This window comes from Coenobita brevimanus, chromosome 33 (assembly GCF_032717465.1).
Source record: "Coenobita brevimanus isolate Jiangsu-jjx chromosome 33, ASM3271746v2, whole genome shotgun sequence".
Classification (NCBI taxonomy): domain Eukaryota; kingdom Metazoa; phylum Arthropoda; class Malacostraca; order Decapoda; family Coenobitidae; genus Coenobita; species Coenobita brevimanus.
In genome coordinates this window covers 44,659,207-44,672,670 of record NC_136986.1, presented here as the reverse complement: position 1 = coordinate 44,672,670, position 13,464 = coordinate 44,659,207, and the positions used below count along the sequence as shown (strand labels likewise).

Below are 13,464 nucleotides of genomic sequence, written 5' to 3'. Positions count from 1 at the left end.
CCAGATGAGCGGACAACAACAAACCTTCCTTCTGAGGTATATATCATCAATTATAACAGTATTGTGGCCTCGTCTCGGCCCCCAGCCTCGTAATTCCTAATGCTAAGTGGATGTAGTTTGAATATGGCATAACACTGAAGTGTGAGATGGGGAGGTGAGGTGTGAGACAGGGACAGTGACAGGGGCAAGTGAGGGGCGGATATTTTCATCTGATATCCTTCCGTCAACTTCTGCATATTAATATTTCCATTTGCTTAGTCTAATGAGCCAGTGAATGAGCTCCCGTTGTCGTGGAGGTCAGAAGTTGTTTATTTTGTTAAATTATGTATTTTACTGTGAAGTGTGTAAGTAGGTGAATGCTTGGATTAGACACACTTAAGTGACATTACCATTTTGATCATTTCTTAATTGAACAGCACCACTTTTTTGTTTTGCGTTTGTTTTAGCCTCCGTATAGATATGCTTTAGGATTAATTTTACTTAACTTTAACTGGAATACTGTAATAGAGCTGTTTTTGGATAGTTTCTTAATGCTGGGTGTTAGCATGACTTGGTTGCCCTTTGGAAAATTTCATTCATTCATTCATTCATTGCCAGATGCCATGTATCTCAAATGGGGTGGCCAAGGGCTTAGAGTTAATTGTTTTACAGGGAGGGGCACTAATCCTCCACCAACCCCACTTGACACGTAGGGAGAACATTATGCCAACAGCATCTGGTGGAAAATTAATTAAACTTATTGTAAAAGGTGGGTGGGAGAAGATGAATTCATAATAATCTCCCATTTTTTGTTTTTCTATCATGATCATAATGCTTGAACCAGGATGACACCCTTTTTAGTTTATTATTTTGTTCTATCTATCTATCTATTGCCAGACGCCTCAATCCCGTTTGGGGTGGCCACAAACAAATCGCCTCCAAGTCGCCCTGTCCCCCGCCATTTCACTGCCCTGCTCCCAACTCACACCCCCCTCTCTCATATACCTCTCCACCCCATCCCTCCATCTCATCCTCGGCCTCCCCCTCCCTCTTCCCCCCTCCACCTCACTCACATACACTCTTCGTCAGTCTTTCACCCTCCATCCTCTCCACATGGCCAAACCACCTCAGTGTGTTCCTCATAACACTTCCTATCACATCCACAGAGATTATTTTGTTACCACATGATTTTATTCATGCATACCTCATTCATGCATACGTAGTTCATGCATACCTAGTTCAAAGGCATGGGAGTAACGTTAAGAGACTCTTGTGTAGCTCCCACCTCTTTGTCATCTTGAGTGTGTACTTTACATGATTTAATTGGCCTTTATTTTCTGTCACTCATCAATAATCAACTTTATAAATGGTTTTTTGTATTGAAAAGGATTATTAATGCTATAGATTAGCCTAATTCCCCAGGTTGAATTATTTCTCCACAGTCAGATTAAATCATGAGATGGCAGGAAGAAAATATGAGAGAGGGGGATGTGAGCTGGAAGCAGGGCAGTGAAATGGCGTTGGGCAGGGCAACATGGAAGTGATTTGTTTGTGGCCACCCCTTACAGGACTGAGGCATCTGGCAATAGATAGCTAGAGAAAGAAAATTAAAATACTTTCCCCATGCTGAATAGTCTGTCAGTCGATCTATAGCCAGACGCCTTAATCCCGTAAGGGGTGGCCACAAACAAATCGCCTCAGTGTCACCCTGTCCCCTGCCATTTCACTGCCTTCCCCCCAACTTACACCCCCCCTCTCTCATTTACCTCTTTACTCCATCCCACCAGCTCATCCTCAGTCTCCCCATCCCTCTTGAAATATGACCTTTATACTACAAGGAGTCTAAGAGTCATAGGCTATTCTAAACAACTTCAGCAGTTTCTTAACACCTTTTCCTTAGCAATTTATTCTGGTCGTTACACCTCAGCTGTGTCTTGCATGTCACTGATACAAGCTATGTCAATATTAAAACTGTATAAATAAAATGCAAGAGACTATCTATCTGTCTATCTATTGCCAGATGCTTTAATCCCGTAAGGGGTGGCCACAAACAAATCGCCTCCATGTCGCCCTGTCCCCTGCCATTTCACTGCCCTGCTCCCAGCTCACACCCCCCTCTCTCATATGCAAGAGGCTGAAAATGTAATATGCAGAAAATAAGTCACTGTGGAAAAGGTGTTGTGAAGACTCCTGTGCTGCCTACATACAAACAATATGATAGGCAAAACAGATGACTGAAGAGGAGATGTAACAAAGCCTCTCATCCCTAGGCGTACAAGAGGATGTTAAGATGTAATATGCACAATAAATCACTAAGGATGAGATGCTTGAAAGACTCCTGTACCACCTGAAATATGTCCCTATGAATGTTAACTGTCTCTCTCCAGGTAGCTGAAAATTGTGAGTGTCTTGGTATGTGGCTGCACCTGCCCTAACCCACCATGGAGCCGTCAGGAGAGGAGCCAGAGCCAAGGTTAGACCACTGAGGGATTTGGCGAGCTGTGAGATTGTTACTGTTGCACCTGACTTACTGATAGTGGTACTGGAGGGGGTATTGGATGAGTTACTGGGAGGTTTACCGGATGGGTTGCTATAGTCATGGCGTGCGACTCTGAGGTTGTTATTATCATGCCCTCGCAACCTACTATTCAAAGGCACGTCTGATTTTGTGTATAATACGAGACGCATGTGACTCGTGTATAATATGTTCATGTATAATATATTCGTGCATAGTAATATGATTTTGTGTATAATATGATACGGAATTGGATGCACTTTTGAATGATGGGTTGCCAGGGTATGATAATGACAACCTCAGAGTCATGCGGCGTGACTATAGTAGTGTTATGGGGAAGTCTTGGTGTTATAAGTGTGTGAGTTAGACATCTGAGTTACTGGTAATGTTACTGGAGGAATTACTGGTGATGGTACTGGTATAGGGTGTCATAGTATTGCCAGACTGTTGTGAGAGTGCCCCTGAGTTACTGGTATTGGTAGCGATACTTGAAGCGTTACTGATTGTATGAAGGATATCTTGTAGGTCGTCAAGGTGTTTAACAGTAATTAGAATATGATGGAAGTCTGGAGGCAGTTCATTAACCCTATACGCAGGCACAATAGATTAGTTATGAAAGTTATATTTAATATTGTTTTACCTTCACACTGCACAAAATTTAAGGACACCTGATGGTTTTGTTTTATAGTATTTCTTGTTCATTTTCTTTATTTTCACAGACAGTGAATGACATGAACTTTACATTGTTCTCTTTGTCTTGTCCAGTGCTTTGATATATATATACGGTAGATATCAGCACATGCCATATTAATACTATACATACATTTATACAGTACATGTACCGGTAAGTACTGTACAACCTGTTTTACTACATACAGTATAGTACAGTACAGGGACATTTCATTTTATTACAAACAGCATAGTACAGTACATATCAGCACATTCTATATTATTATTAACGGTATGCAAGTAGCTTCTACACTCAGTTGCACACGTGTCTTAATTTTGGGGTCGTTACACTTGCAACACCTGGGCTTCTCACACTACACCTGACATCTGCCAGGCCAGAACACCTTGCCAGCACCAGTGGAGATGTGGAGTGTGGTGTGTGAGGGAGGCCGTGTGTGGTGGCACTATTACAACTTGATGCCGAACACACTATGATGCCAGTGATGTGCAGGGTCATCACTCGTGGGTAAACACAGACAACAGTTATACATTAACACATTCAATATGATAATGCTTTTAATTACAGGGTGTTGTACTAAACTGTTTAAAACCATGTGGATAAACAAGTGTAAGCTAAAATAGTCATCATAATGAAGGAGTTATATATATGATCTTTATGGACACATGCATACAGTACTCGAATACACTACATACATATTGTATGGCCGTGTTCTTGCATTATTTTGTCTGTTTTCAATTGATGGTTGCTTTCCGTGCTTCACAGTCTTCTGCAGGATTGAGGCCATGTGCCCTCACCCTGAGGTCCTTTGTCAGGGCCTCATGCCATAGTCACCTTGGTATGCCAGCAGGGGATGTCCCTTCCATGTTTAGTTCTTATCACCCCTTCACCCAGTTACTCTCACACATTGTATCCACATGTCCAGATCATCCCTGCTTAGCTGTGTGCATCACTTCATTAATTCTTGCAAAGCCTCAGTGTTCCTTTGAATCTCTACCTGTTCTGTTCCTGGGTATTATTTCATCATTATTATCATTTTTATAAGGATGATGATCATCATCAATTTGGGAAACAGGAAAAGAATGAAAATAGAATTGGAAAAACCAGCAGTGTTATGGCCAGTGATTCAGACAACACATCCATTCAGCCATCATCTTGGCTTCATCCCACAGGTTACACCATCCACATAGCCATTTGGGAGCTAAACCATTTCCTTCTGTTGTCGAGGTGAAAGGTACAACTGTACTGTATCATGCCCGTGTTAGGACTGCAGTAATAGTCAAGCCCTTTGAGATATAGGAGCTCAACGGTAGGCTACTGTAGTTCATTCATCATCAGCCATCACTGTGATTATCATCATCATCATCATTACCCAATTTTCTGCCATTACTTGGGGTGGAAGGGATCAAGAAACAGAAAAACCACAAAAGAATGAGAACTTAAAATATTTATATTAGTAGTAACTGATCAGAGAAAGTTTATTGTCATGCCCGCCCTAAATAATTTTTTAATATACTGAAGCAGCTGCAGAAAATATTTGCTGTTAGACTCAAGTTTGGGTATTTATTGGGATTGGGACAAGGTAGGTATGGCTCTGAAACCAAATTTGAAAATGGTTTTGTGTTTATGCCAGAGTGTGGAGGGAGAGAGAGAGTAAGAAATGCTGTGATACCAAAGATTAATATTGTTTTATGTTTATGTTACCGGATAGATAGATAGTAGACATTGCTGAGAAACTGGACACTAATATTATTATTACTGTATTTTTAATTAGTTTTATATTTTTGTTGTTGAGATTAATATATATTGTTTTATGTTTATGTTACCAGTTAGGTAGATAGTAGACATTGCTGAGAAACCGAACACTAGTATTATTATTACTGTATTTTTAATTAGTTTTATATTTTTGTTGTTGATGTGGCAGGTTGAGTGTGCAGGAGCAGGTGCCGCAGCTGTGGTGGTACCAGAGTGGGCTGCGGCTGAGGCACTTGGGTCAGGTGGTGGGGCGGAACCTGCAGGGCCATCACCCACACCCTGCACCCACCCCGGCCTGTCCACTACCCACGGTGTTGCCTCGACCCATACCGACACTGGGGTAATTTTTGATGGATATGTGTGTGTGTGTGTGAGAGAGAGAGAGAGAGAGAGCGCATATTACTCTGCTCTAATTTTCTCCCATATATTATTTATGTGATGTGAATATTAAATAGTATATATAGTACTGTGATTGCCATGCAAGGGAATTTTATGGTTTAATATGTAAAGTATTTCATGTTGTCATTTTTCTTTTTTTTGGGCTTTCTGGACCCTGCCTCCCAAAATCCTGAGGTGGGACAGGAGGTGTACATGAAATTGATGATGGTTATAATTTCATCATCATCATCATCATCTAATCCTGTGTTACCCCATGAGGAGTGTATGAGGCCGGGGGCTAGGCAAGTTGGTCCTGACATTGAAGATGAGTGTGACCAACTTCATAAACCCCAACCACCCCTTGGATATAAACCTGCACAGGCTCAAACCAATTGGAACACCTTAATTACCCACTAAACCACCAGGCGCCGTAATTTGGTTATATGGTTACCACCCAGTGTAGTAAATGGTTTCTTAGTGTACATGCAAAATACAGTATAGTACTTAGGATGTGGTACCAAGAAGCCTGGTAAGACTAGCAGAGTATGTCCCTAAATATGAACTCTCTATCTGAGGCAGGTGGGTATACTTGCTATAGATAAATACAGTGTTTATGAAGGTGACAGTTTAGTATGTAACTCAGCCTGCTTGTGAAAAATTTAATGGCTCTCGGATAATTGAGCAGCCAGCGAGAGAGAGAGAGTGCTGGTACAAACACCCTTTCCCTTTCTCCGTACAGGTACTACTACACCCTACATGTTCCCGGGAGCAACAAGGAGATATACCGCAGTGAACTTCAGAGCACCACCAGCCCAAACTGGCAGGAGATGGAACACGAGAGCATCAACCCCATCAACTTGAGGTCTCTGAAAGGTATGGTGGTACAGTGAAAAGTATGGTAGTGTGGTAAAAGGTGTCGTTATATGGTGAAAGGTATGGTGGTACAGTGAAATGTATGGTAGTGTGGTAAAAGGTATTGTGGTATGGTGGTGTGGTGAAAAGTATGGTGGTATTATGGTATCGTGAAAGGGTGGTATGGTGATACTTATATTGATCTTATTTTATGCCTTTTACTTTTTCAACTTTTGTGTTACTTTATTTTTTCATTATTAGATCTATAAAGTATGGTGGCTCGTATTGTGTCTGATTGCAAATATCTCCGTACCATGTCAGCTTTTATTTTATTTATTTTTTTACTCTTGCCATCGTGCCTGCATGTAAAGCCCTTCACGTACGAGATCTTTTTTTTATATAGCGTGTCCTGGGAAATGTGAGGAACTTCAGAAGGTTATGCTTCAGATAATATTGAGTAAAATGTTCTGTAAATCTGGTTCAAAGCTGGGACAGAGCTATGGGTCCAGTTCTCACCTGTTATGGGGCAATAATTACTGATAACATTATGGGTGTATGAGAGAGGAGGGTGTGAGCTGGGAGCAGGGCGGTGAAATGGCAGGGGACAGGGTGACATGGAGGCAATTTGTTTGTGGCCACCCCTTACGGGATTAAGGCGTCTGGCAATAGAGAGATAGATTATGAGTGAATTATAAGGGATGCCATTTTTCTGCCAGGCATAGTGATCCAGTTGTGGTTTAAGCCGGGGGGTGAGGAGGCCAGGCTCGTGTCAACATGGGGGGTGCAGTTCAGTGGCCTGGTGCCGGTGGGGGGGTCCCTGCCACCACGCCAGGACAGCTACCAGCCTAACACCTTCGTCTTCAAGCTGCGGCACCTCTTCTACACCGCCCCTAACTCCTGCCAACCACATGATAATTCCACACATAAGCCCACACTGCGACATGGGTTCACACTGCCACTGTCGGAAACTAAGAGGAGTTATACAGTCAGTGCTCTGTCTAGGTGAGAAGAGAGAGAGAGAGAGAGATGGGAAGATGATGGTGATGAGGATGAGGATGGTGGTAGTAGTGGTGGTGGTGATGATGATGATGATGATGATGGCAGTAGTGGTGATGGTGGTGATGATGATGATGGCAGTAGTGGTGGTGGTGATGATGATGATGATGGCAGTAGAGGTGGTGATGATGTCGATGCTGTATGTGAAGTGAGAGTGGGGTAGCACATGTGTTGGTGTGTTGGTTCAGGTGTGTGTGGTGATACGAGCTTCTTATCATTAGAGTCTACCGTATATTTAGCCATAGGTAATAACACTTTTACACAGCTTACCTTTCAACCTAATCAACCCAGATCCAACTCACGTAATTACTGTTAACTCCTGATGATGGGGAGGAGTGCCTTCATGTGGTGGCATCATTATAACCAGTCAGCTGCACTGCCAGGTTATACAAATGTACCTCACCTCCCTTCCTCTCCCCCTGAAAGGAGGTTGGGGGACTGCAGGGGGAGGGCAACTTTAGCCTACAGTCCATTGAGTTCATGTTCAGATGAGCTTGGGGTTTCAATTAATGTACTACTGCTATAATCCATGAGTGAAATGAGGAGGAGAGAGATATAATTCCTCTCCTCATATATATGACCATATATTCCATTAATTCTTACCTAAAGAGGGTCCAAGTCAGGCCAGAAATGTTACATCTTCCCAATTGACATTTCTGTATGATAGCAGAGGATGGGATCATGTCAGGTTAGGCCTATGTGTTTGTGGCCATCCCCTCCAGGATTAAAGCATTTGGCTATAGATGCTGTAGATAGAGTCTGCAGATAGATAGATATGACGTATAGTACTTCCACATGAACAGTTTGCAGCCCTGTGATATCAAGACATGAATCTCTACTTATGTCTGCAACTGTGGGCAACGTAATGCTTAATGTGTGTGTTGGTCTGCCAGGCTGCACAGCACCAAGAGGGCACAGCGTCAACAGGAGAGTCGGTGGAATGAGCTGAGGGAGATGCTGGAGGCTCGGGGCATTACCAGGACGTCACATTCACAGGTTCTTGCTGCTCAGGTAGGTGCACACTGGATATATGCACCAGCACTATTGACATACACATATTTACCAGGGATTGGGCAGGAATATAAATCACCTGAAATAGAGGGATGGCAATTTTAAGCCCAGTTAAAGTGAAAAGAGTAGAAATATTAATACATATAATTTTTTTAATGCGTTATTCAGGTTGAGGAGTGTCGTGTCAAAGTGGCCTTACTGAGGGAACAACTGGAGGCGGAGATTGACAAGCTGAGGGCCATCAAACTCTCCGCTGATAACCTGGATAACCAGAACCAGGAGAAAGGTACTCAGACTTCTCACTTTATAGCAGATGATCCATTATGACAAGTGGAAATGTTGGTGGGTGATAGACATACAGTAGGTTAGAATTTGATCTCTTTATTTTCTATGACGTTTTAGGCTTATTTGAAAATGCTGGTGGGAGAGAGACAGGTTAGAATTCGATCTCGTTATTTTCTCTGACATTTTGGGCTACTAAAGATGGGTTCTGTGTAGCCCATAGCATTAGGGAAAATGAAGAATTCAACATCTAACCTGTCTCTCTCTCCCACCCAACATTTCCACCTTTCACTGTATTAGGGCACTTCTGTTATGTTGGGTACTCTTGGTGTGGTGCAGGAGAGGGACACATTCATGCAGTAGCATCGATATAGCCCAGCAACTCCACTTCCCAGTTATATAAATGTCCTGCAACCCATTCCTTGAAAAGAGGGCGGTGGGTTGCTGAAGGGCAGATGCAGCATACACTCCGCCAGGTTCAGAGTCAGATCTTCCTGGGGCCACAACATAACAACAGTTGAAATGTTTGGTGCTGTTGGTGTGGTAGATCATTTTTGTGTGTGGCTGTTTATCCATGTTTATTTGTAACCTTTATCAGTCTTACTATTAATCACCTTACATGCACAAAAGATGGAGAGATGTATAGACAGAGAGGTAGTCCAACACACCTGTCAGCCAAACCGATGTAAAGAAACAGAGAGAGAGAGAGAGAGAGCAGGGGTTTTATGATGATAATATGTAGCCATCAACCCTGAGAGATACTTACCAAGAGGAAAAAGTGTGGTTACAAGCTGAGTAATGCCATGTAACCGTCACACAAGCATGAAACTGATTCACAAGTAGACTAAAATAGAGTCCAAGCTGAAACACTGAATTTTTCTCCCATACTCTCTTTATTTTTTTATTTTATTTTTTTTTTAATGAGTTTCCAGCAACTGTACCATGGCCAGCCTGATTATGGAGTTGCAGGAAGAGGAAACTTGGCATTATTTGAGCTGATGGATTGCTTTACATTTTCAGGCTTAGAGTTGTTGGGAGGGTACCAGGGGCTGCACCGTCAGCTGGTTAAGGCACGAGGCAACCAGGAGGCGGAGGCGGTTCAGGCAGAGGCGTTGAAGGATGCCTGTGTGTGTCTGGGGTCATGGCGACGACACCTCATCACTCAACTACCTTCCATATATCCCATTACTCAGGTTAGATTAGATGTTTTTTTGAAGTTAGGTTTGGTTTGGCTAGGATAGGTTTGGTTTGGTTTGGTTAGATTTGGTTTGGTTTGGTTTGTTGAGATTGGGTCTGGTTTGGTTATGTCAGGTTTAGTTTGGTTTGGTTTGGTTAGGTTGTTAGGTTTTATTAGATCAGGTCATGTTAGATTAGATTAGATAAATGTTTTTCTCTAACTTCACAGGACAGCAAGGGGAAGTACTGTATATGTGGTGTACACCTTCCTGATGCGGAGAACTACGAGGGCACCAATGAGACCACGTTGAGTGTAGGTCTGGGGTTTGTGGCCCACCTGCTGGTCCTCCTCTCACAGCTGATGCACCTGCCATTACGCTACCCGGTGCGGCCCTATGGCTCCCTCGCCACCATCACCGACGTCACCTCTCAGCAGCTGCGTGACAGTGAGAGAGAGTAGGTTATGTTATATTTTACCATCATCAGAACTGTCACCATCCCTAATCATCATCATTAGTCAGTCATTTCTGCAGCCATCACTAGAATTATCACCAAACTTTATCATTATTATTACTGTATTATCAGAGTTTATTATCATCCTTGTCTTTACTACTATATTGAATTTTATCATGATCATCATCAGTCAGTCCTCTCTGCAGCTTCACAAGACTACGACAGAGTAGTTAATTTCAGGACTTTATGTGTAGTTATGTATACTGTATGGTAAAAATCTCAGTATATCACCTTCTTCAAACCTTTCACTGTCACAGGTTTCCGTTGTATACGCGAGGGAAGGAGCGTGAACGTCTGCACTTCAACTATGGGGTGTTTCTGCTAAATAAAAACATTGCTCAGATGCGCTGGTATTGTGGCATTCCCACCCCAGACCTGAGAGCCACACTTCCTAACCTACACTTCCTTATGATGAAACTTGCTCAGACCAGGTATGTTGGTGTGCACTTAGTTTGCCCCCCTCCCCTCCTGCCCTGTGCGTGTGTGTGGGTGGGTGGGTGTGAGTGTTGGTGTGGGTGTGTGGGTGTGGGTGTGGGTGTGGGTGCTTGGTGGTATAATGGGTTAAGGCACTTGAGTCAGATGTGAGGAGTGGTTGTGGTTTATTCCTCACATAATGTCACTCAGGGGCAAGCAAGGGAGATCAATCTCACCTTAAATTTTGGAACTGAGTAGCCTAGCTGCAGGCCTCTTCACATCTGTTGGGACAATAAAGAAGAGAAATATAGATAGTTTGAACTGGAGGGGTTAGATATAGCCTTAATTAACCTTCCGATATCAGAAACCTCTTAATTGTGTAAAACTTTATAAGCAGCAAGAGTACCATAGACAATACATCATTTGTTAGGGAGTTATACGCTTCTTACTCTAACTTGGCCTAAACTTGCCATGTCTCCACCTTGCATGCAGAGTTGTAGGAATAGATAAACACTTGAATATGATGCTAGTCATTAAGAAGTGCTATGGAAAGGATGTAGAACCAGAGTAGTGTCAAATTCTGCAGTTGAGGTACGTGAAATAAGCTGCAAAAGGACAGAAATCTGAGTCTCGTTAAGGTATAAGCTGTATTATAGAATACTGTAAATACTGAACACTCATATCTTCCCACATAACAGTGTATTGTGTCACTCTTGCAGCGGTAATGGAGGGAACCAGCCGCCTGCGATAATGCCGGATGTTTTGATACCCATTCCCGCCACCTGTAGCATCCAGAAGCTTGAGGTGCACACGCCAGCGAGCTTACTAGAGCAGCACCAAACCCCACGCCTTCCCCTCAACCCTATCGCAGCCTCCTCTTCAAACCCCCGAGACCAGGACTTTGACGAGGTTGATGCTGGACGATACGGAAAGTCAAGCAGTGAGACCAATTCGAGTGAGGCGTCCCCAATCAAGGACACTCTGTATGTTAGGGAGGCGGCACCACTACATGGCGGTACAACGGGAAAATTTGTGTTTGTGGATAAGGTTAAGGATCCATTGACTTCTGTTGGTGATGTTGAGCAGAACTTGATGCATTCAAATGGTTTTAGTTTCTCACTGGATGACGGGCTCAACCACATTGGGGGAAAGAACAGCCCCTACTATAAGATCAAGGACCTCTCAAGCTGTGATGACCTGAAATTAATGAACAGTATGACCAAAGCGCTGAGTTATGGCAGAGGCTCCGACCCAAGTTTACTGGCCAACACAAACATAGCCGCCGCTGAGGAAGGTGACGAGGCTAATCTACCAGTATTTATGGAGCAGACGACAGAGTTGCTGAGGTCCTGGCATGAGGACGACCCCTCACACTACACCGGCACCTTGGAGACTTGCAGCACGGATAGACTAGAGGAGGTTGGGGTGGAGTGCGATGAGTCATTTATGTGCCCCCCAGTCCCAGTCCAGGCCAATAAGGAATCAGAGAAGTTGGAGCCCGAGCAAAAATCCGAAAGGGACAGTGGGTCTGGGGCAAGGGAGGAGGGTGTTGTTGTTCAGGACTCTTTAGCCTCACCCTCAGTCACTGCTGTAAATACTGCCTCACCCTCAAACCCTGCCTCATCCTTAGTTACTGCTAAGGATTCTGCCTCGCCCTCAAACCCTGCCTCATCCTTAGTTACTGCTAAGGATTCTGCCTCACCCTCAAACCCCGTCTCATCCTTAGTTACTGCTAAGGATTCTGCCTCACCCTCAAACCCCGCCTCATCCTTAGTTACTGCTAGCGATTCTGCCTCACCCTCAGACTGTGCCACACCTCAGGACACAGCAGCACAGGATACTGGCAATGGTGATGATGAAGGAAAGAACACAACAGAGAATTTGAAGAACGGGAAAGATGTTGCCGTGTCACTTTCCGAGCTAGGGATCACCGAGGATATGTTTCTTAATGACGTTGCATTCAGAACGGATGCTTTAGCAAGGCAAAATTTTAGCTTTAAGATGTCGTTTTCCAGACAGAGCACTGAAGATGAGTACCATTAGTGAAGATTCTGTGAAGTTTTATATGATTTATTAACCCTGTCACTATGATGATATTTTAACCCATTCAGTCCGGTGATGCATTTTCTGTTTTATTCTAGCTCTTCTCCAGATGATTTTATTCAACTCGGAACAGACACCAGGCGCTGAAGCGGTTACTGAAGGCAACATCTAACCCAACAGTTGAAAGCCATGACACAGCTCAGTAAAACCATCTCCACCTAACAAGAATACCTGTAAAATGAAAAATGTGCGATCAGACTGAAGGGCTTGATTGGGCAGAGAGAGAGAGAGAGGTGGAATGAGGTCTAGTCTACATAAATACTGAAACAAACAGTTAAGGATCATCTCCAAATCAGAATACACTTTCATGATTCACTCTTCTCCACACCCACCCTTGGTCCCTCACACCATCTCCCTCACCTGTTTATGAAGGCTCTGTGTAACCCCTCCATTTTGGAAAGTCTCTCGTATGCTGAATGGAGTTGTCTGGAGGTGGCAAGAATAATATGAAAAAGGGCATCATCATAGTGAAACAGTTAATATAATTCCCCTTCAACATGATAAGTAACTGGATGGTGTGCAGTGGATTTTGACATTTGATGATGTGATATTTTGGAACCCAACAGCTTCTTCCAAATAATATGTGAGATTCTGATGATTGTTTGGGTAAAATGTGGACTAATATTGTCAAACTGTACAGGGATCAGCCAAAGAAACATGACACACCATAGTCAGGATCATCAACATACCTACTGCTGTAGTGGTTGGTAAATGTGGCCTCAGATTAATCAGTGTTGCCATC

General features: G+C 43.3%; 1 protein-coding gene across 1 annotated transcript; it reads left to right on the top strand.

Moving 5' to 3' along the window:
- The first annotated feature begins 13 nt into the window (after positions 1 to 13).
- Uvrag (UV-resistance associated gene) lies at positions 14 to 12,848 on the top strand. Its single transcript, XM_080269307.1, has 11 exons — positions 14 to 36; positions 2,367 to 2,452; positions 5,107 to 5,277; positions 6,055 to 6,188; positions 6,884 to 7,169; positions 8,117 to 8,234; positions 8,403 to 8,520; positions 9,537 to 9,709; positions 9,922 to 10,148; positions 10,463 to 10,636; positions 11,339 to 12,848. Exons 2-11 carry the CDS (start codon positions 2,421 to 2,423, stop codon positions 12,660 to 12,662), a joined length of 2,757 nt encoding a protein of 918 aa, XP_080125433.1. The 5' UTR covers positions 14 to 36; positions 2,367 to 2,420; the 3' UTR covers positions 12,663 to 12,848.
- Positions 12,849 to 13,464: the final 616 nt, after the last annotated feature.